Source organism: Gekko japonicus, unplaced genomic scaffold (genome assembly GCF_001447785.1).
Source record: "Gekko japonicus isolate JY-2015 unplaced genomic scaffold, Gekko_japonicus_V1.1 scaffold144, whole genome shotgun sequence".
Taxonomy (NCBI): domain Eukaryota; kingdom Metazoa; phylum Chordata; class Lepidosauria; order Squamata; family Gekkonidae; genus Gekko; species Gekko japonicus.
In genome coordinates this window covers 839,323-860,746 of record NW_015162478.1, presented here as the reverse complement: position 1 = coordinate 860,746, position 21,424 = coordinate 839,323, and the positions used below count along the sequence as shown (strand labels likewise).

Genomic DNA, 21,424 nt, shown 5'->3' with positions numbered 1-21,424 from the left:
CGACACCTACGTGTGAAAAAGTAACAACAAGAAGGGAATCCGCATCGTGGAGTTCTATTTCCAGCGTCCCAGCAGCCAGCTGTTTTCCCTCCTCTTTCTCCCCCTCCCGGTCTCCCTCATGAAAAGCTGCCTGCCTGCATCACACACATCTGCATTCGGTACCCAAGCCGTCCCCGAGGGTCTTGCAGCAGCTTTACTGAAACAGGCACGTTTCTCAGGCTGGGCACATCTCTCTCTCTCTCTCTCTCTCTCTCTCTCTCTCTCTCTCTCTCTCTCTCTTTTTTTTTTTCCGCCACGCTGCTCTCGCTCTCCACCTCTCTCTCTCTCTCTCTCTCTCTCTCTCTCTCTCTCTCTCTCTTTCTTTTTTGCTGACGACAGTGATGATGCAGGTACGCTGGGGAGAGGAGTCTGTTTCACAGCCATTTATGGCGATGCTGGGCTGAAACCCCAGGAAAATAGCACGTTTTGCCAAAGAAGGGGGAGCAAAATCGGTAGGTAAACAGATCTCTTTTTTTGGTTGCTGGTTTGTTTTCCCATCTCCTGAAAGACTATAGAGGGCGGTGGGAAGCGTAAGTGGGGGGCAGGATAAGGAGAAGAACTGTTGTGGATGGTGGAAAGAAAAGACCGAGGAATAAGGAGTGACAGGCATTCCTTTTAATCTGATTTGGAGTTGTAATTGCTTTGAATGTGGCTCAGTGGCAAAACGGTCTTGCTAAATTGGAAATTGATTTGAAAAGGAGCCCCCCCTACCCCCCCAGGAGATGAATGTTCGTAATTGACTGATTAGCTGCTGAGCTTTTGAGATGGCGAGGAGGTAAATATATATATATTTTTAAAAGCTCTTCTTTCTGAAATCTCTGGAGTGTTTTGGGATGAGCTTTTGCTGATGTGGAATGGTTAGGCTGTGTGTGTGATCATAGATAAGCATGTGTATATATATGACACATGTACGTATATTTTTTTTCAGCCTTGAGGCAGCAGGCTGGTTACCTGGGCAACAGGCAGATTGGGCCTGGTTTCCCCTGCAACAGGAGATGTTTTGTGCCCTCGCAATCTCCGCTGGCTCTCCCTTTCTCTGAATAACAGGTCAAAGTACATGGAGATAAGGCCCTCTCTGCCAGAGCCTGCCTCTGCTGTAACGGGGTTAACAGGCACTCGGGCCTAGCAAGCTTCTAGCAAACAGTGACTCATTCTGAGAACCACAACCTATCAATTAGAATCAGATGTGGCCTGAGAAGTAGAGTCAAAAAAGCAAGAAAAAGATTCTGCAGCGTTCATACTCGGGGGGGGGGGTTGCTAGGGAGCAGTACGTGAATGTGGACGGTTGTCAGAGTTTTGACAGCAAAAAGCATTGCAGGATCAGGGTTAGGTAGAGCCCAGGGTGTTGAAGGATCTTGCTTGGCAGGGGCAAAGTGAAGATGGAGTTTGGTGGAAATGAGAGTTCCTTGGCTTTTCCAGGTTACAGCACTGGTTACTTAGCTGGAAGTGGTTTTGCTGGGCAGAATAGTAGACTATTGGCTGGTTAGGTTTGCAGCCCCGAATAACCTGGGAAGAGAGCACACAGCCCATTGCTAAGCAACCCTTTATGCTCCCCTCCTTGAAGACAGGCAGGAATTGGAAACAGAGGTGGCCTCAGATTCCCACTCTGCCATGATACTCAAGGGGTGGCTCTGGGCTGTCTATCAGCCCAACCTACCCCCGAAGGTTGTTGTGAGGCTAAAATAGGATAATACTATGTATTTGAGTTCCCCCACCCACCCGCGAGCTTGAGGGCCAGGGTACGAATGTCACTGCAACATTTAGATCTTGCTTACAACAGTGGCAGTAGGTGGCAGATTATGGTGGCCGGCTCGGGGTTGGGAAATACCTAGAGATTTGGGGGGTGGAGCCTAGGGAGGGAGGGGTTTGGGGAGGGGCAGGACCTCAATGGGGTATAATGTCATAAATTTCATCCTCAAGAGCAGCCATTTTCTACAGGTGAACTGATCTCTGTCGTCTGGAGATTCCAGGAGATTTCCAGGCTCCACCTGGAGGATGAGGCCCATATTGTAATAATTTCCTTTGGGTTACAAATTCTTGAGGGATGCTTGGCCAGCCTGTATATGTGCAAACCTGTGTCCTGGGATCTTGACAACCATGACCTTTCTGATAACTTTTGTCATCTTGGGTGGGTGAAGTGTGGATTGTAAACCTCTCCGCCCTTCAAAGGTATTGCCGACTAAGTCTTAGCAATTGGGAATCCTGCAACGAATTGTGGGGGATAAATGATTGAGAAATCCTCCCCAAACCCAGGATCTCCTCCAGGATACAGTAGGATTAGTGAAGTCAATATTTACTCCCCCTGCCCCCCCTTTAACTGATGCTCAACTTTCCTGTACATTCTGTGCTTTCCAGAAGACTATGAGCACATCAGTCTTAGGGACATTAGGAGAGGTTCCCTTTTTTATAATCTAGTAATGTTCTTCCTAGGGTATATTTCCCCTAGGTTAGGTGAGCTTGCTATTCTCCCATGTGGGACTGCACAGAAGCCATGACAATGAAAATGGGGTTGCACTTAACTTTAACCATTTTTCATCGAGTGGCCTTCTGTGCGGGCACACACCCCTCCCTGCTTTCCCCACTGTGGACTGCCAGATGTGCAGGGACCTCCTCATGGCAGTGAATGGAACTGAGGGAAGGAGTGCTCGCCTGCCTCTGTCATGTGTCCCTTTGGGCAGGAAAAGGGACCTCTATAGACAGAGGGGAGGGGGAGCACTCCAGAGCCTAGAAGCTTCTTCAGGAAAGCTTGGAAGCTCTTCTCCATGGCTGTCCTGCAATCATGCAGTCCCATGTGTGCCTGTAGAGAAGGACACTTGATGAACAGCGGTTACAGGTAAGTGCAACCCCGTTTCCCCCCCCCCCCATTGCTTACATCTCCACACAGTGACCTGCGTCATATTTTGAGAAACCTGATTATGATGGTAGAAAGTGGTGTCAAGTGGCAGGAGACCTATGGCTGCCCCATTGTGTTTTCAAAGCAAGAGATGTTCAGATATGGTTTTCCATTGCCTGCTTCTGGGTAGGGACCCTGGACTTCCTTGATCATCTCCCACCCAAGCACCAACTGGGGCTGACCCTCCTAATCTTCTGAGATCTGATGAGATCGGGCTAACCTGGGCCATTCAGGTCAGGGCACCATGATTATAGGGCAGTAATTTAGACCACCAAGGAACTCCAGTGTTACTCTGCAGAGGAAGGCAGGGGCAAACCACCTCTGTTTGTCTCTTGCCTTGAAACCCCTCTGGGGTCGCCATCAGTGTTCCCTCTAAGCTGAGTTAGTGTGAGCTAGCTCACAATTTTTTAGCCTCTGGCTCACACATTTTTGTCTTAGCTCAGGAAGGATGGCTCCAGAGCAAACTAATTGATGCAGCAGCCAAATTGCTCGCTCACAACTTTAATGCTAGTAGCTCACAAAGTAGAATTTTTGCTCACAAGACTCCATACCTTAGAGGGAACATTGGTCGCCATAGTTGGCTGCGACTTGACGGCACTTTAAACACACACAATTTTCCAACAGCTTTCCTCAGAACTCTGATGGTTGGAGATCGTTTACCTGCCCAAAGTCAGCTTATCTACGGCGACTAGCCTTTGTCTTCAGTGCCTAGCTGTAGGAGACATTTGTGTGCGCGTGTAAGGATAAAGTTTGTTTTGATACTTGGTGACAAGTAGGCCCAATCAGCGTGGCCCGTGTGCTCCCCCTCATTCTGCCAGTGCTCCTTCAAATCCTTCACAATGCACAAAGATTTTATTTGAACCTGTTGCAGTTTGCAAATGCACAGGCCCTTCTTGACAGAGAAACGGATGACAGAAGCTTCCCCTGAGGCATGGAAGTTTAAAACAACAACAGCACTACTTCTGTAAAGCCAAGTAACGTTCATACCATGAGAGCTAATTCGTAAAAAAGTTTAATGTTTGTGCCAGACCTGTATTGTCAAGGGCGGGTGGGGGGTGGGTGGAATCTGACCTCATAGGGTGGAGCCTGGGGAGGGAGGGGTTTAGGGAGGGGGGTGATGATACTCCACAGGGTATAAAGCCACATTCCACCCTGCAGAGCAGCCACGTTCTCCAGGGGAACTGATCTTGGTCATAATAGCAGGAGATCTCCCAGTGTCACTTGGCGACCCTACTCATAGTAGGACAAGCACTATAAATAATGACCAGTATTATTTTTAGTTTTGGGGAAATAATGGCTACGGCCACACACACTAAATAATCCACTTTCAGTGCACTTTCCAACTGGATTTTGCCAGTTCACACAACAAAAATCCAGTTGCAAAGTGCACTGAAAGTGGATTGAAAGTGGATTATTCAGTGAGTGTGACCATAGCCAATGATTGATTTCTCTGTATTTCTTTTATTTAGCATTTGTTGCAGGAACACTTTTCAGGCTTTACAAAATAAAAGGCAATCCCTAAACCATCCCTGTGTTGTTTATTCTGTACTTTGTTATTTTGAATCAATGACAAAGCAAAAAAAAACACAACATCATCAGTAATTTGAATTAAAAACACACACGAGTATAAATTTCTATGATACTGCCTATAGGATGCTTTAAGGGAGTTTTGTTGCCGTCGTTTTTGCTGTGGGTTCTTTGATGGAGCCACTTTCTGCAGTAGTAGAGGAATTCCACATAGACTGAGTGTCATTAAAAATAAATTAAAACCCCCAAAGCAAACCTTTTATCCCCCTCTAATGAACAAAATATAGAACTGCCATGGACGTGAGCAGGCATAGAAATTGATGCACTCTGGATGGCGCCAGGGCCCAAGGAGAGGGGGACATTTGCCAGAAGAGGGTGGAAGTAAGAGCAGAAGGTTTCAGGGAACACATCCCGGTTTCTGATCCAAATGTCTCCTTTGTGGGATGAGTCCGGCTTGGTTAGTAATTGCACTTTTCAGTACGAAGTGCAGCTGTAGCCACAGTTTGTCTCTCTTAGGGAGAGGAGTGTGTTGTTTGGTCCTCAGGCACATAGAACTCAGGAAATCAGTCTACGGGCTGCAGGTCAATGCCAGCTGGGAAGATGCCAGCCCAAAAACGTACGAGTGCTGTCTTAGTGAGGGAAACCTCTTCCCTATGTTGTGGGAAGAAGTGAGAGGTACTGACTCACCCCCTAGTTTGATGTCATAGTTAAAAATCAAAATTACAAATAACAAGGCTTCCTCAATATAAGCTGTTAATATAAATAGCAGAGAAATGGAAAACTGTCACTGTCATATCTGCCATTTGCCCCATGAGTGCAGAAGCTGTGGAAGGGCACAGAGCACTTGAAGGCATACCGACCATCTGCGTCATTGTTCAGAGGCTTGGCAAATGGCGTTTTGGCCAAATCAAAAGATTTATCAATAAGGCCAAGTCAAAAGTGTTATAAATAAGGCACGCCTCTGGGGCAGATGCTGTCTGAAATAAAGTTTGGAAACCACCAGTGAGGCCCTGGAGAGGCATTTGACAAGGAGTTCTGCTTGTCAAACACTGGCCTGTTATTTATTTATTTTATTCATTTACAACCTTGCTTTTCTCCCCAGCGGGGCCCTAAAGTGGTATGTATCACTCTCCTAGCTTCCATTTGATCTTCACAACAACCCTGCAAAGTAGGCAAGACTAAGAGAGTGTGGCTGGCTCACTTAGGTCACTTGGCAAGCAAGTTAGGCAGGAATACTGAGAATGCGCAGGCCTCTCCCATAGCAATGGTGTAGCTGTTGTCACCAGTAAGGATTACTAGGTAATGCAACGCCAGTGCAAATGGCATGGAGTGGAAGCAGAGCGGACAGCCCAGTGGAGAGGCTGCCTGGAAAAGGAACCTTGGAAGTCGAGAACTGTATAGAAATACATTAAAGTCTGAACTGAAGGCAGTGTTGCCTTCCTTCTGGAGTTGATTATGCTCTTCGAGACAAGTATCTATTACGCCATTTGAGGCTGCCACTCTGCAGTGAGGTGCAAAGCTTTAAGATAACTAACAGATCAATAACAAGGGGCTTTTGGAAACTTAACCAAGATAGTGGTCTGGGGGGGGGGGCGCGGCAAGTGTAAGCAGGTCTACTCGGAAGTAAGTCCCGTGTTATTCAATGGGGCTTGCTTCCAGGAAGGTGGAAAGGAGCCCCCTGGTGAGAAGCGAGCATGCCCCAAGAGACACATAATGTTGAGAAAAGTACATGCGTGGGCCTGCTCAAGTTCAAGGTAGTCCCAGAAGAGACAGCTGTTGTGCAGGAAAGGAAATTTCTGAGTAAGTAGGATTCCTTGCAGACTGCCCAACTTGGGTAAATATAGGTAAAGGGCTGTTCCATTCATTCCCTTTCTTTGTCAAGCTTTCAGAAGCTGAAGATTTTGTCATACTCTAGCATCATAGCAAGAGCTGATTTATGTCAAGAGCAGGGGACACAGGCAAAGCCCCTTCCCTCATTCCCTGGCAGTGGGCTCCCCATTTTCTGGTGACAAAGTCCATTGTGTGCAGGGTTTTGTGTACTGGTGCATGTGCATGTATTAGAGTTGTCATGTGCCAGGTGGGAGCAGGCAGCCTCCCAACCTCAGTCCCTTGTCAATGTTAGCAGCAGGAGAAAAATGGGGGGGGGCAGTGTCAGTGGGGACACCCTATATATTTCCCCCAATCTCTGTGGTGAAGACCACAGTTACTGTCAGAATTCTTAGCGCATCTACCTGGAACTGACATCATCTTCAGGCGCTGCCCTTAGAATTCCCCCTGTCTATATAACAAAAACCGTAAAGATTGGGAGAATTCTTAGAGGGGCATGGAGGGTGTGATGTTAGCCCACAAACTCCACCCTGCTCAGGCACTACCACTGACATTTGTCTGAAAAGGCATAGCAGTCCTAGCATGCACATATGCACATATCCTGTTATCATTTTCCTAGTCAAGTACTTTAGAGGAGCCATTCCGTATGAAGGTTCAGATGAGCCAGATATCATAGGAAAACATTTTCCATGGAGGTAAAAACTGAATCTTGCAGGGTCCAAAACATTCTCAAGAAGACTCCTCCTGCAAATCTCCCAAACCTACTTTTGTATTCCATTTAAGATGCATTTCTGTGTCGTCCCCCCTCTTTAAGGCAGTTGCTTTGGTGGTTTTTCTTTAAAAAAAGAGTGTTTCTTCCAGCTTGTCAAGGACCTCATAGCCAGTGTTCTTGTATGATAGCAGCTGATCAAATTTGGCTATGTCATAACAACACCATGCAGCTATATCTGAATGGGAGCATGGCGCCCTCATTCAGAATGGGAGAAAGTTTTCAACTCATTGCCGAAGTGTCATGGTCCTCCCATTTCAGCTCAGCCCTAACATAAAGTTACAAAGGGAAATCAGTACGGTTTGAAGCATGAGTTTTCCTCCATCCCCACAGCCACCAGCCACCAGCACACATTTATCTGGCATTAACAGAAAAAAATCAGAATGTGTGGGCATTCAGCATTTCTCGCTAGAGAAATTAAAGGAACTGAATGTAAACCTGGCCTGGTTGGGACCCGCCCTGTAGAGGGCGAAGGAGGAATTCCCCGCAGAAGCCTTGCCATTTTCTCATTTTACTGGAGCCGACTTCCTCTGTGCTCAAGCAATAAATCAATAATTTTTGGCACACACAGCCCGTGGGAAGCCAATGTACATTTCAGCTGTAGCATTAGCGTGTCTGCGAGGAACAAGCGATTCACTATCTGGAGAGATAGTCCCTGTAGGACTCTTGTAACGGCTGGGAGCTGGGAATGGGCTAGGGTTCTACAGGCAGGAGCAGGATCTGAATTGGATATTTCCAATGAAGGGGAAAAAATGTTTAAATTCTCATGTGTGAAATTTGTTTGGGGTTGCGGATGTAGAATGCAACACTAGCAAGGAATGGAAAGAACAATTGGAAGGGAAAGCGAGGGAAGAGAATGAGGAGTCAAAGCTGGATTTCTTCAGGGGTGAGGCTCGTGGCTTCACAAGGGACGGCAGAACCCCCTAGAGGACAGTTTCCTGTTTGTCTGTGTGCGTTCATCCTACGGCACTAAGGTCATGCTAGAGATTTTGCTGATGTCATTCAGTGCTCTAGGGGCTTGGACATGCGTCTTTGCAGAAGCCAGAGTTGGCAAAACAGGCTTGGAAGTTAACAAAGGCATGGTGTGCTGCGTTTCGACGTTATGCGCAACATGCCAAAAACCTCACCTGTATTATTTATCCAACCATTCCAGAATTTTTATTTATTATCATCATGCTGGTGTAAGCCAATCTAACACCACTTCTGAAAAATTATCAAAGTAGGAGCCTTTCTGACGGGCTCGGGTCAGCTGTTTCACCAGATAGGTGCAGGAATGAAAAGACACTTCACCCCAGGTATCTGTAAAAATGAATAGTTTTGAAAGTTGAATGTTAATTAGTCAAAAAGTTGCAGAACAGAGTTTTATTTCTCCTTTCACAAGACCATAGAGGCTAGGGGAGACAGCCTATAGTGTTACCCAGAAGTGACATCACATCCTCCCAAACTCTGCCTTCCCAGGTACCTCCCCACAAATCACCCAGCATTTGCCAAAGCAGTGTTGGGAACCCTGTCACACCCACAGTCTCACTAGTGCACATGATCAGAAACAAGGAAGGCCAACCAGATGTTGGAAAAAGATAGAAACGTGAATAGAACCTGAACAAGAAATCTAGAAACTTTAAGATTCTTCTGCCTACCTCCTAAATTACCTTCACAAGAGATAATTTTTAGATTTAAGGAGAAAGTATTTTAACACTCGTTTTATTTTCCTTCACTCAGAAGTTGTTGTTTGTTTCTCAACTGCGTGCTTTTTTTCTTCGTAACCAACAATAGCTCATGCAACTAGAGATAATGTTTCCTTTTCCCGAAATTGGTCTCATGTGGTCGGTCTCTACACCCACTTATAAAAACCTAACTCATTCTTACTGAGAGCCTGACTGGGTTTGGATAACTCTTAACAAATGGGATTGCCGAAGGTTGTTTGCTATATCCATGAGGGGTAGGAGAGTGATTTTTAATTTGAGGAAGAGACAGTAATAGCATGTCTGGATTATAGACCACACACGTCAAGTAAACTTCTAATTCCCCAACCTGTGACAGCAGAAAGGAACTCCGTGAGTCCTGGATGGTGGTGGTAAATTTGGAGAGATGAACTCTTCACTGAGGTATAGTGTCTTGAGACCTGGGCCAGCTGAGCAAATTCCACATTCCCTGTGGCAAAAAGAGGTTCCACCAGGGTTTGCTTTAACACAGGGGCAGCCACAAAAGAAGTTCTGTTGTTAGCTGACACATAATCTAAGTTATAGGCAAGGTGGAGTTCTTAACAACAATTGATCAGCTGACCAGAGCAACCTCAGTGGCAGGATACTGACCACAGAATGGTCTTTAATGTTAAAGTGTACCTATTGTTTTTTGGGAAACTGAAACTGGTCCCGTATGTTAAATATTGGTTGTTGAAACTGATAGAATTCTTTACTTAAGGTTACACAGAATATCAGCATTAGCAGGCACGTACCTTGGGGAACAGCACATATGCCCACCATGCAGATGGTCACAGGTCCAGTCCTTGACATTTCTAACTAAAAAAGGGGTAGTATGACTTGAAGAGACCTCTGGCTGAAACTCTGATAGCCCTCTGCCAGATAGAGTCAACCAAACTAGGCTAGATGGACAGATGATCTGATTCACTGGAGCATCTGAAGCTGCCTGATACTGAAGTCTCGTGTATAATCTCCAGTTGAGAAGACCTCCGGTAGCAATCTAAACTGTGGCTCCATCCCTCCAAGACAAATGTCCAGGCTGGAAACCAAGTGACAAGTCAGACAGATAAACAGGGTTCCAGGGAACAGGTAGAGTTTGACAGCTAAATGAGTGAGAATAGCCCATAGATTCCAAGGCAGCCGGAGTCCCACCACTGAGAGGCAGGTACTTCAGTGTCGTGGCTTACCTGGATCTCCCAGGAGGCTTGTTAAAACAGGTGGCAATTAGGTAGAAATCAAAAGGTGGTGCTGAGACAGTTAAAATGGACTTGATCCAGAGAGATGCCTGTATTTTCCACATGCTACACTTTTGTCACCTTGAGCCAGAAAAGAAAGCATGAAGTTCTGTGAGTATCTAGTTTTAAGGGTTGGGAAGACCTCAGCCGCTGAGGACTCTAGAAGAGCTTGGCCAGGGGTCCCTTCCCTGGGAGGTTGATTCCCACCCCCCTTTGCCCTTGAATTAATGTGTTTTGAGCAAGTATCACTCCTGGCTCTGCACGCCAGTCTATGACATAAAGAATGTCATAGGCATGCTATTTCAGTGTGTACTCTTGCATTCTTCAACTACACCAGCCGTGTGAATACAGATGACAGATGATGGAGTTCAGGGGTCATTTCGTAGAAAAAGAGCTAGGGGGACTCATTAGCATAACTCATTAGCATATGCCACACACCCTGACATCACCGGAAGTGTGTCATAAGGCCACACACCCCGCCCCCAACGGTCCTGGCTGTCGGCCTTGCAGCTCCACTGCCGAGCCCCATGAGGGGCCCGGCGGTGGACCTGCAAGGCCGGCGGGAGTGCAAGGAAGCCCTGCGAAGGCCCTCCCTGGCCCCAGGCAGGCAGGGGTGGGGAGAGGCAGGGAGGAAGCAACTTACCCTCCCTCTTCTCCTGCCTCCTCCTGGCTGAATGAGGGCCGGAAGCGGGGTGGCCGGAAGCAGGGGGCGGGGCTTTGTCATGTGCCCCGCCCCCATACCTCACCCGGGGGAACTGCGATCCCCCGCGATCCCCCCCCCGAAATGACCTCTGATGGAGTTACCCCGTGGTAATTTCCCACAGTAAAGAGAGATGGAGTCATGGGGTAAGCTGATCCACTGGATCGACCTGCACTCGCCTTTTGTGTTCCTGGTTCCATTGTTTCCCACCCTCCAGTTTTGTCTTCCTCCCCAACCCCCTTTAAATTTTTATTCCTTTAGGGTCCATGGAAGGGATATATATATACTCCACAGGGTATGGGGTTGTAGGAGCGGGTGACTTGGGCTGCAAGCCCAATACGCTCTATTTATGAAACTTCAGAAAAAGGGTAGAAAACATATTGACTCATGAAATGTATGTGTGGGGTGGAATCCCGTGGAAAGCCTTGCGTTGCACGTTTGTGCTGGGTGCAGAGTAATGATGCTGGCCCCCTCTTTGGAGCAGGGGCTTGACTGTGCATGTGTGCGCCTTGCACATCGGTGGTGTTTGTGTAAATAAGAGAAGTAATTTAAAAAAAACAACACACAGGGAGTCAAGGGAGTGTTGAAAATCCTCCTTGCCACTTGGCAGGGAGATAGAGGTGACCACCTTACACAAAACTGTGCTCAGTTTCCATCTGTACTCTCCCATCGCGAGCCCAAAATGGTGATTGAATTCTGCCGATTATTCCAAGTCTTGTGCTGAGAGACACAGCATTGTGGTCCAGGAACCAGTCCAAGATTGCCAGAGCTGAGGTCTCTGGAGGACTGTGGTAGATCCTCTTCTTTCTCTGGTCCCACCCTCCCTCCCTCTGTTCTTCAGCGTTACAGCAACGTTTCATAAAGATAACGGTGCCTTATGCAAGCATATTTAAATACCCTGTGGCCCAGAGAGCTGGAACCGAGCGAGGAAGAGACATTGATCGTTCTCTTCTTGCGACTGTTCCGCTGTGGGAGCCTGGAGACAGATTGACCCCTCCGCTTCAAACAACATCTTCCAGGCATCTGTGCCCAGCCGTTCCAGGTCTTTCCTCCTCCTCCCCTTCACTATCAGGCAGTTTGCTCCCCTCCACCCTTCCGTTGTTTCTTCTCCTCTCAACAGCAGCTCTGGGAGGCTTGACATTTCTCTTGAGGGGAAATATTTAAAAGGCTTTGCAGTGGGTTTAGTAAGCCCCTGCCTCTTCCCCCCCTCCTTTAGTTTGTTTATTTTAAAAGGAAAGTTGCAAGGGAGAGTTAGGCAGCTTTCCAAAGGTCTGCCGTCTTTTCTCCCAGCCCTAGCCATTCTTCCCAGGCTGTTCCCCGGTCGGATTAAAGCGTCGGCGCTGGAGGTCGGCTTCCCACATGGATTCTGAGGTGCGGGGAATGAAAGGCAGGGAGGGGTCTGGGGTGCCCGGACTAGCCAGCAGTGTGGCTGGTTTGTGGCGCTTGCTTCTGAGGGTGTCTTGTTTGTTTCATGGTCCAGTTGGCTTAAAACGGCTCAACTCGACTCTACCTTCCCTCTCCAGTTTGCTTTCATTCAGTGCCATCTGTGGAAAGGCTTGGAGAGTTTTGTGAGATCCGTGAAAAGGATGTGCTGTGCTGATTTGTGTTTGTTGCTGCTCATTGCAGTGGCTAATACCTGAGAATTTATTTTGAGAAGTATTTTTTCTTTATAGCAATTCTTGTTAGAAGCATTTGTTGTAAATACAGTGTGTTTGCAAGGGCTACTGGCAGAATATGTACCGTGACATCCCAAAATTGAGTATCTGTGGTCCCTAAGAGGGTGGAAGACAACTTAGATATCTGATGAAGACCATATTGGTGATAAGCAAACAGAAGCTCCTTGATTTCTCTGAAAATGGGGTGGCAGTATTAATAACTCCTTATTCATACCTGTTGTTATTCACTGATGGATGTGTGCTTTTTAAATGCTTGGTCTTTTGCTAATGGATAAAATAATCAACCGGCAGTAATGAGGATGAGAGGAATGTTTCCAGCCTCTGCTTTGCCAGTACAAACTTGGCTCTATTGCATTGTGGGATGCAGAGCTGGCTCACCCAAAGAACAGGAGGGGCACCCTTGATGTTCTCCTGTTTGCCTTTTAGAGTGATGACAGCTGAATCATCGTGGAAACCCTCATCAGCATAAAATTTAAAATTGTGTTTGACGGTGCATGGGGAGGGGGGGAGGCGGGGACTGTGGAAGCCCTTGTGTGCTACATTTTATGACGTGCTCTGTTCAAGCTCTTCTGCCTGATGTATGAGACACCACTCTTTTGTCTCTCTGTTTAGGCATACAGTTTTAATTCACAGGCAGACTGTAAGTAAATCAGCCATCATAGGGTTCCCCCCCGCCCCCATCTTGGTTGCTTTCAGAATGCCAAGCACAAAAGCCAGAACCTGTGCTTGTGGACAGAATTACGTGCCCTTTTTGTCTTCTGCCTCCCCCTCCCCTCGTTTTGCTTCTTTCTGCCTTTTGGAGTGGTGAAATGGCTGTACTTTTTAGTATGTTATTATGAGTAAGAGTAAAGCAAGATGCTGCCTAGGGAAGGCATTGATTGTTGATGGGCACATAAAACACAGATCAAGCATGGAGGGTTCGCAAAAGCACAGAGCGTTAGCCAATGGAAAACTGATCTTGTCAGATGGTGAGATGAACACGATAAAGACTCGATTGCCCTCTGTTCTGTAAATGATAAAATAGCAACAGCGAACACCTCGGGAAGAGGGCTTTGGAGGAAGTATTGCTTACACTTAGGCTGATCTGTGTAAAGACATATGGGTGACAGAGACGTCAAATATGTTCTTCCACAATAGATGCAAAAGTTGTATTTTGATACATGCGTCTTGATTTCTAGAATGGTGTGAAAATTGAACTTTTTTAAATGCCATGTTGGTTGAAAGAATAATAGCTGAAGAAGTGAGCAGTGACTCACGACAGCTGATACCCTGCCACGAATTTTGTTAGTCTTTAGGGTGCTACTGGACTCTTGCTCTTTTCTACTGCTGCAGACAGACAGCTACCCATCTTGATCTATGTTGGTTGAAACTTGGGATATGAAATCTACCCCTTAACAATGTCTGGCAACCCAACAGAGAGGAAGCCAGGAGGTCACATAGAGTGGGGATGTGGGGTTTCCCTTTCCCACATTTAAGTAAGCCTCAGATTGGGCAACCAGACATGGCTATAAGTGACAGTGGGTGATGAGGCAGTGGGTGATGGGAAACACCTGAGACCCTGGAGAGCCGCTGCCAGTCAAAATAAACAATACTGACCTTGGTAGAACAATGATCTAAGTCAGTATCAGGTGGCTTCAATGTGTAGGAAAGGAGAAACTAATTAAATCAGCCACTGGCACGGTTTTCAGTTTAGGTGCTTTCAAAATGGGGAAGCCAGTAACCAATCGACGCCTGCAGAAAGCAGGGGGAATGATACTTAACATCTGTTGTCTCAGTGATGCCTGGAATAATTCTGTCGGTTAGGGGTAAGGTGAAGGTCTGATCTACTACCAATTTTAATGCATTATGTCTATGCAAAATTATCAGTTTAATATCAGGTTGTTATTAACATATCTGTTGATGGTTGCCAAACTAGTTTGGGCAAAGTATCGAAAGGACTCTTGGGTACCCTTGGTTTCAAGGATAGTTTAATAGGGTTTTGGATATTGCCAGGACTAGACTAAGGCCAGCTCAAGCACAGCCCAGCAATGGTGCCCTTCTGCCGTTTCGTCGCTTAACTGACGAGACATTAAGACTCAACAAGTGCTGAAGGTGAAATAAGAGATTACAAATTCAGTTTTCTTTCAGGCCATCCTGCAAGCCAGACCCCATAACTATTAAATATAAACTTTTAGAGTTTTTTTTAGCACTAAATAACTGTAAGCAATATAAGCCAAAAAACTTCTGTGGTGCCCCCCTTTCCTTGCTGCCCTAAGCATGTGCTTATTTTGCTTAATGGTTAATCCAGGGCCATTGGGGGGAAAACGTAATTCTAGCTAACATGCAAAAAAAAGAAAGACTTTATTTCTTGAATACTGGGATGGACATGCGGACAGAATGGTTTCCTTCCGGTGAAATAACTTCATTTTGTTAGTAGAACTGTGTAGCATTATAGCAAATAGGGTAGGGAGCTGACAGTCAATGGCTTGCATAAGGCCATCAAATAGGTTTATACCTGAGATAGGTTTTTTTTTTAAAAACGCTATGGGAAGTTTCCCCACTCCCTGTCAGTGTTCCTTCTTATTTCCCCACCCCCCCTTACTGAGCAGAGCAGTTTTGAGCAGAATATAACTGCTGTAATCTTATCATGGGCAGTGGAAGACCCTGCGTGCCCCAGAATGCTGCTGAGCGTGGCTTCCTGTGTTAATGAGTGGCCGCTCACCTGCACAGCTTTGAGGGAAACCCAGCTCCCAGTTCATGCTGTTAACCTGTACTATGTCATTTACAATTAGTTATGAAAAGACCTCTTATTGCCTCTTATTTCAGGGGTGTTTTTTTTGTGTCGATTCTGACCTGTTAGCCCATTCCTCCCAACGTGACTTATTTCCTCAAAATGTACAAGTTGGAAATAAATGGTTTAAAAGCACATTTCATCAATTGATCTCTTATCCATTCCCTAAGAATCTAAGATGAAGGTGCCACGTAAATTTCTACCAAAGGATTTTTTTAAAGGTGCATTTCCTTCATGCTTAAACATGACCAGTTTTCCCCTGCTCTCTCATAATGCAGAATCTCTTTCGCCTAAATAGCTTGTAGAATGTTGTATATTTTTGCAGCTTCCTCATAGTTACTTAATCTAACATCTGCTCTTCCATGTTTCTGTTTACAAACTCTCTTTCTAGAAAAAGATCTACAAGTATAAGAAGGTGCTCAGTAACCCAAGCCGTTTGGAGGTTGTACTGAAAGAGATTCGAACTTTGGTGGACATGGCGCTGACGTCTCCTTTGCAGGATGAATCCATCCATCAGGCCCCTCTGGAGATTGTCTCCAGGCTGCTCTCAGAAGTAAGCTGTTCCTGATTTTCTTTGTTGCTCTTTTTTGAGAGCCAGTTTGGTGTAGTGGTTAGGAGTGCAGACTCTAATCCGGGAGAACTGGGTTTGATTCCCCGCCTCTTCATGGAGCTCCTGGTGTGACCTTGGGTCAGTCATAGTTCTCTCAGGGCTGTTCTGTTAAGGGCAGTTCTCTGAGAGCTCTCTCAGCCCCACCTACCTCACAGGGTGTCTGTTGTGGGGAGGGGAAGGGAAAGGAGATTGTAAGCCACTCTGAGACTCCTTCAGGCAGTGAAGGGTTGGGGTATAAATTCAATCTCTTCCTCCTCCTCTTTTTTTTTTTTTTTTTTTTTTAAAAAAAACCTTTACAAATTCAGGAAAACCTTCCTTGTGTCAACTACTGTCTCTGGAGAAATAGACTCCTCTGAGTTGTTTTGCAGAATTCCTAGTTTGCTAGTTTGTTGGTTACAAACTTTGTGTGACACCTTATGAGCCATGTGGTCAGGGAGACCCTGAACAGATTTGCACCCTTACCGGGATGGGGGTGGGGGACTGAGAATGAACATCTCAGCCTAGCTTACATCACAGGTTTGTTTTTGTGAAGATAAAATTGGAAGAGAGGAGACCAATGTGGTCAGCTGATTTAAGTTCCCAGTGGGGAGAAAGGCAGTTATAAATATGTAAGTAAACAAAAAAGCAGCTTATAAAACAAGTATATGCACCAAAAGAGGGAGGGGGGGAATCAGTTGGTACCTTAAAATATACATGGCAGTCAAGTCCTAGTTATATACATTGAAGTCATGGTGATTTCCTTAGGAAAAGTACTTTTTTGGCTCATTTGTGCCCATAATATATCAACTGACAAGACAAAACTTATAAAAACTCAGCAATTGCCAGTAGCCTCACTGAGAAAGAAGTGGGTCTTCTGCTTTCTCCTAAAAGCATGTCGTGTTGGGCTGTGCCAGGTCTTCCTGGGCCATCACAGAGATGGGCCCATCACAATATATGTGAAAGAGCTGCATGCGGCTCCCGAGCTACAGTTTGGCCACCCCTGCAGTCGACCCTCAGGCTGAGTTCCAGCAGAGCCTAGAGGAGTCTTCTTGTTAGGGTGCTCTCTTATGTCACACACCTGATGGCCTGCCGTGTGCAAACTGGGGGCTAAGCACATGCAAAAGAGACCCAGGCCGGTTTTTTTTTTTGCTAGAAATAGGTTAACATAAGAACATAAGAGAAGCCAATGTTGGATCAGGCCAGTGGCCCATCCAGTCCAACACTCTGTATCACACAGTGGCCAAAAATACCATGTGCCATCAGGAGGTCCAGCAGTGGGGCCAGGACACTAGAAGCCCTCCCACTGTTGCCCCCCCCCCGGCACCACGAATACAGTGCATCACTTGCCCCAGGCTGAGAGTTCCTATCTATACCTTGTGGCTAATAGCCACTGATGGATCTCTGCTCCATATGCTTATCTAATTCCCTCTTGAAGTTGTCCATGCTTGTAACCGGCACCACCTCCTGTGGCAGTGAATTCCATGTGTTAATCACTCTTTCGGTGAAGAAGTACTTCCTTTTATCAGTTCTAACCGCCTCAGGAGAACTTCATTGAGTGCCTATGAATTCTTGTATTGTGAGAAAGGGAGAAAAGTACTTCTTTCTCAACCTGCTCTATTCCATGCATAATTTTATAAACCTCGATCATGTCACCCCTCAGCCGTCGTTTCTCCAAGCTAAAGAGCCCCAAGCGCTTTAACCTTTCTTCATAGGGAAACTGTTCCAACCCTTTTATCATTCTAGTTGCCCTTTTCTGCACTTTTTCTAATGCTATAATATCCTTTCTGAGGTGTGGTGACCAGAACTGTACACAGTACTCCAAATGAGGTTGCACCATTGATTGCAGAATCCAATCCAACATCTGCAATCCATTCCAAGGTTTGGAGCCACAAAATTTTCCAAGTGAAATCAACATGGTTCTGGCCAAGCCTAATCCTCCTGTTCCGTTATTCTTTTCTCAAAACATTCTCTGTACATTTAAGCTCACAGATATAAACCTTGCTAATGTGGAGGCTTAAAAAACACACACAGTAAAAACTACCAACGGTTTTAAAGTGTTTTAAGGACATGAAATAAAGTGACACATTCCAGAATACTCCCAGGAACCGATTCTCCGAGAGTCAGTTAAAAGATTTGAAGCTATTTGTCTGCAGCTAACCTCTTCTGATGATGAAGTGTTCGGTTTCATATGTCCAAAACCACCACGGGGGAAAATAGAGGGGAACCAGCAGTTTTTTTGTTTTGTTTTGCTTTTAAATTCTTTTGATTGAAGCCAGATTATTCCTTAGCTCTTCAGGAACTGTGGAAGCCTTACTGAGTCTAATCTTATCTGAAACGTTTTCTGTGAAGTAAATGATGTCATTCAAAATTAGCAAGTAAAATTAAAGCCTTTAGCATCAGTAGAGGCTTGCTGTCTGTTCTCCTGAGGCGAGAAGGAATCATCTGCAGGTGACCAGGGAGGTGACAAGCTAAATTCAAGAGAGTCAGTTCTTTATTTCTATTGTATGACTGTTGATAATGTCATAAAAAACAGTAATATTTTAGGATTGGGAAGAGGACAGTTTGCATCAGTGCCTCTATTAAGTATTGAGATGGCCAGGCAGTTCAGCAATTCAGCAATCCATTTATTATGTGAACACAGGCTTACCAAGTACTTACCGTGATTCAGTGGGGGACACATACTTCTTCCCAGGACCGTTCCCACACGGACAACAGACACGCCACACCATGCCGTCGCCAGGAAGTGACGCTGGGCGACACTCTGGCAATGGGGCTGGAAACTCGATGTTACCATCGAGTTTTCAGCTCCATTGTCAGAGTGTCGCCCAGCATCACTTCCTGGTGACGGCATGGTGCATTACAGAGAGGAATGTTCCGGCCGGGGATCATGTGTCCCCCGCCGAATCGCGGTAAGTACTTGGTAACCCTATGTGAACACCAGCACTGCAACTTATGTCTTAATAGGCAGTAACTAACTGAGCCCACCCAGCTTTCCCACACCTGGGAGACTCTTAGCTCCACCCCTCCCCAGGTCTACGGTGGCTCAAACAGTCCAACACATAACAGCCTCCATTTGTCAGCAGGGTTTTCCGATGAGGAGAAGGCAATCTTTTAGGGATGACAACATATTTTCTTACCTGGCCTTGGTTACTAGGTAATACACTTCTATGGGAGGGGTCACAGCCATAGTGGAACCTTGAAAGAGCAACAGCTGGAGTGGTAGCCGTAGCAGCCGTGATATTGCCAGAGAGCCAGTGTGGAGTAGTAGTTACAGTGTTTGGATCAGGACCAGGGAGACCTAGGTTCAAATCTCAGCTCAGCCCTGACACTCTACTGGGTGTCCTTGGGCAAATCTCTTCCTTCAGCCTAGGTGTTGTGAGAATAAGATGGACATGGGGGACCGGCCTTACCAGGCCTTCAGTTGAGGCAGAGGTGTAATTGACGAAAAAGAATAATAAGTGAATCTAAAGATGAAGGAAAGGGCACATTTGACTTCATCCCAGTACAGGTACTGCTGTTGATTTCATGATTATAGTGTCTTAATCGTCTCTTATTGTCCATTGGAGGAAACACCACTTACCAGGCCTTCAGTTGAGGCAGAGAAGAGGACAGTATGACATCTGCCACTCTCCTATATTTCCCTATCCCTTGTAACCTCTCCCTCCAAGGAGGCCAGGGAGCTGGATTTTTTCCTCTCATCTAGTATCATCTAGTATATGTTTATTGTTTTTATCGATCTTTTTAGGTGGTTTTAATTCTGATTTTAACTTAAAGTTTTTTGTATATTACTCTGTTGTAAGCAGCCCTGAGCCCTCCTTGTAGGGAAGGGCAGCCTAGTAAATCTAATTTAATAAATAAATAGATAAATAAATGACGTTGGAGGCTTCAGACATTGCTCAGTATAGTGGTCAAATAGGGTAGGATCCACCCTAGTGGGGGGGAAAGGTCTTCACCTACTTCCTTGACATCAAGGGAACCATACAATCCTCTCTAACTAATTTAGATCTGTCCCCATTGTTTTTGGTTTGGCCCTTAATTACAAGGTTAAGTAAGAGGCCCAGTGTGGTGTAATGCTTAGAATTTCAGTCTGGGATCCAGCAAACCCAGGTTCAAATCCCCACTCTCCCATGGATGTTTGCTGGATGATCTTGGGCCAGTCACACACTTTTCAGTCTAGCCTACTTCATAGAGTTGTTGTGAGGATAAAATGGAGGAGAAAGAGAATGATGTCAGCCAGTTTGGGTCCCCACTGGGGAGAAAGGAAGGGTAGAAAGGAAGTAAGTAAGTAAATGCATGTAACAAAACAGCACCAAACTGTACATTAATCTTGATTTAAAAACATCAATAAATAAGGTTTTTGTACTTTTCCCCCCCCAGAATACCAATTTAACCACTCAAGAGCATGAAAACATTATCGTGGTAAGTATAAAGGAACATCTTTTGCCAATCAGCTTCATGTCAAACTTATTGTGTCCTATGAGTGACCTAATTATTTAGATCAGCAAGGCATTTACTTGATTTAGACACAGGAGAACATGAATTACAAAGACACTCGTTGGATCCACCAATGTGGCAGTGGAAACGTGAACAGACTTTATGCAGTTCTGCTTGTGTGAGACCTTGCGCAACACCGAGTGCTTTCCTCCCTACCTATCATAGTGCTCAGAAATTGGTTGCCCAATTACAGGTCTTCTCCAGACTACAGAGATCAGTTCCCATGGAGAAAATGGATGCTTTGGAGGGCTGACTCTACGGCATTGTACCCCACTCCCCAGGCTCCATTCCCAAATCACCAGGAGTTTCCCCACATGGATCTGGCAAACCTATCCCTCCAACCTGCCACTGGTGGCGGGGGGGATCTGGCAACCCTAGTCCAACACCAAATTCCTGAATTCGGTATTCCTAGATTATTTTAACATATCTGGTTTTCAGTGATCTAAAGTCATACAGAGTATCGTTCCTTGTTGGAAACATGATGTCTTGATAGGGAGACTGTGATGGGCCCAGTTTTAATTTCAAATCGGAATCTCTAAATTGGTCACACCTTCATGACCACAGCCGTTTCCCTTCCCACCTCCCTCGTTCCATTAGGTTGGACCCAACAGTACCATGCCAGGACTATCCCTTTTGTTCATTTTTTCCTAGGATGCTAAGTTTAAAGATGGTGGTAGCACTGGAAGTCCATGTGGCCCCATAGAAGCGGCAGGGACTGCTAGGATCATGCACAGGACCCGGGTTAGCTATCAGGACTGGGGCTAGAGACTGTGAGAGTACAGGTCTTACCCAACCCCCCCGATTCTGAGTACACATCCAGTCCTAGCTCTAGTTACAACTCTAATCTGAGATGTTAATAATCCCCAGTTAGCTCATTAAACGAAGGGAGAGGAATCACTGTTCTTCTCATCCTCGGAACCAATATAAAAATTGTAATGGTGCCAGCAATTTATCAGAGAGGTGAAGATTGCCTCTCCATCATTCTAATTTAATTTCAGCTGCGGGCGATTTCCAGGAGACTTGTTCAGTAATCTAATCTAGGATGTTGCTGTCACCTGATCGTTTTTGTGCCTCGCCGAATCTTCCAGCAAAAAGTGACACACCAGCGAATCTTGCCAGGTGTGAATTGCACTTAACCGCCACTCAGGAGTCCACTTGAGCTGGGTGGTAGTCATGGCAATCAATTTCCAAAGCAACAGTTGCCT

General features: G+C 45.9%; 1 protein-coding gene across 1 annotated transcript in view; it reads left to right on the top strand.

Annotated features, from left to right (window-relative positions):
• Window positions 1-21,424, top strand: part of CMIP (c-Maf inducing protein) — a 208,647-nt gene that overhangs the window by 136,203 nt on the left and 51,020 nt on the right. Inside the window, exons 4-5 of the mRNA XM_015405806.1 lie at window positions 15,528-15,689; window positions 20,103-20,144. Coding sequence (XP_015261292.1) covers window positions 15,528-15,689; window positions 20,103-20,144 — 204 coding nt within the window. The remainder of the gene's footprint in view (window positions 1-15,527; window positions 15,690-20,102; window positions 20,145-21,424) is intronic.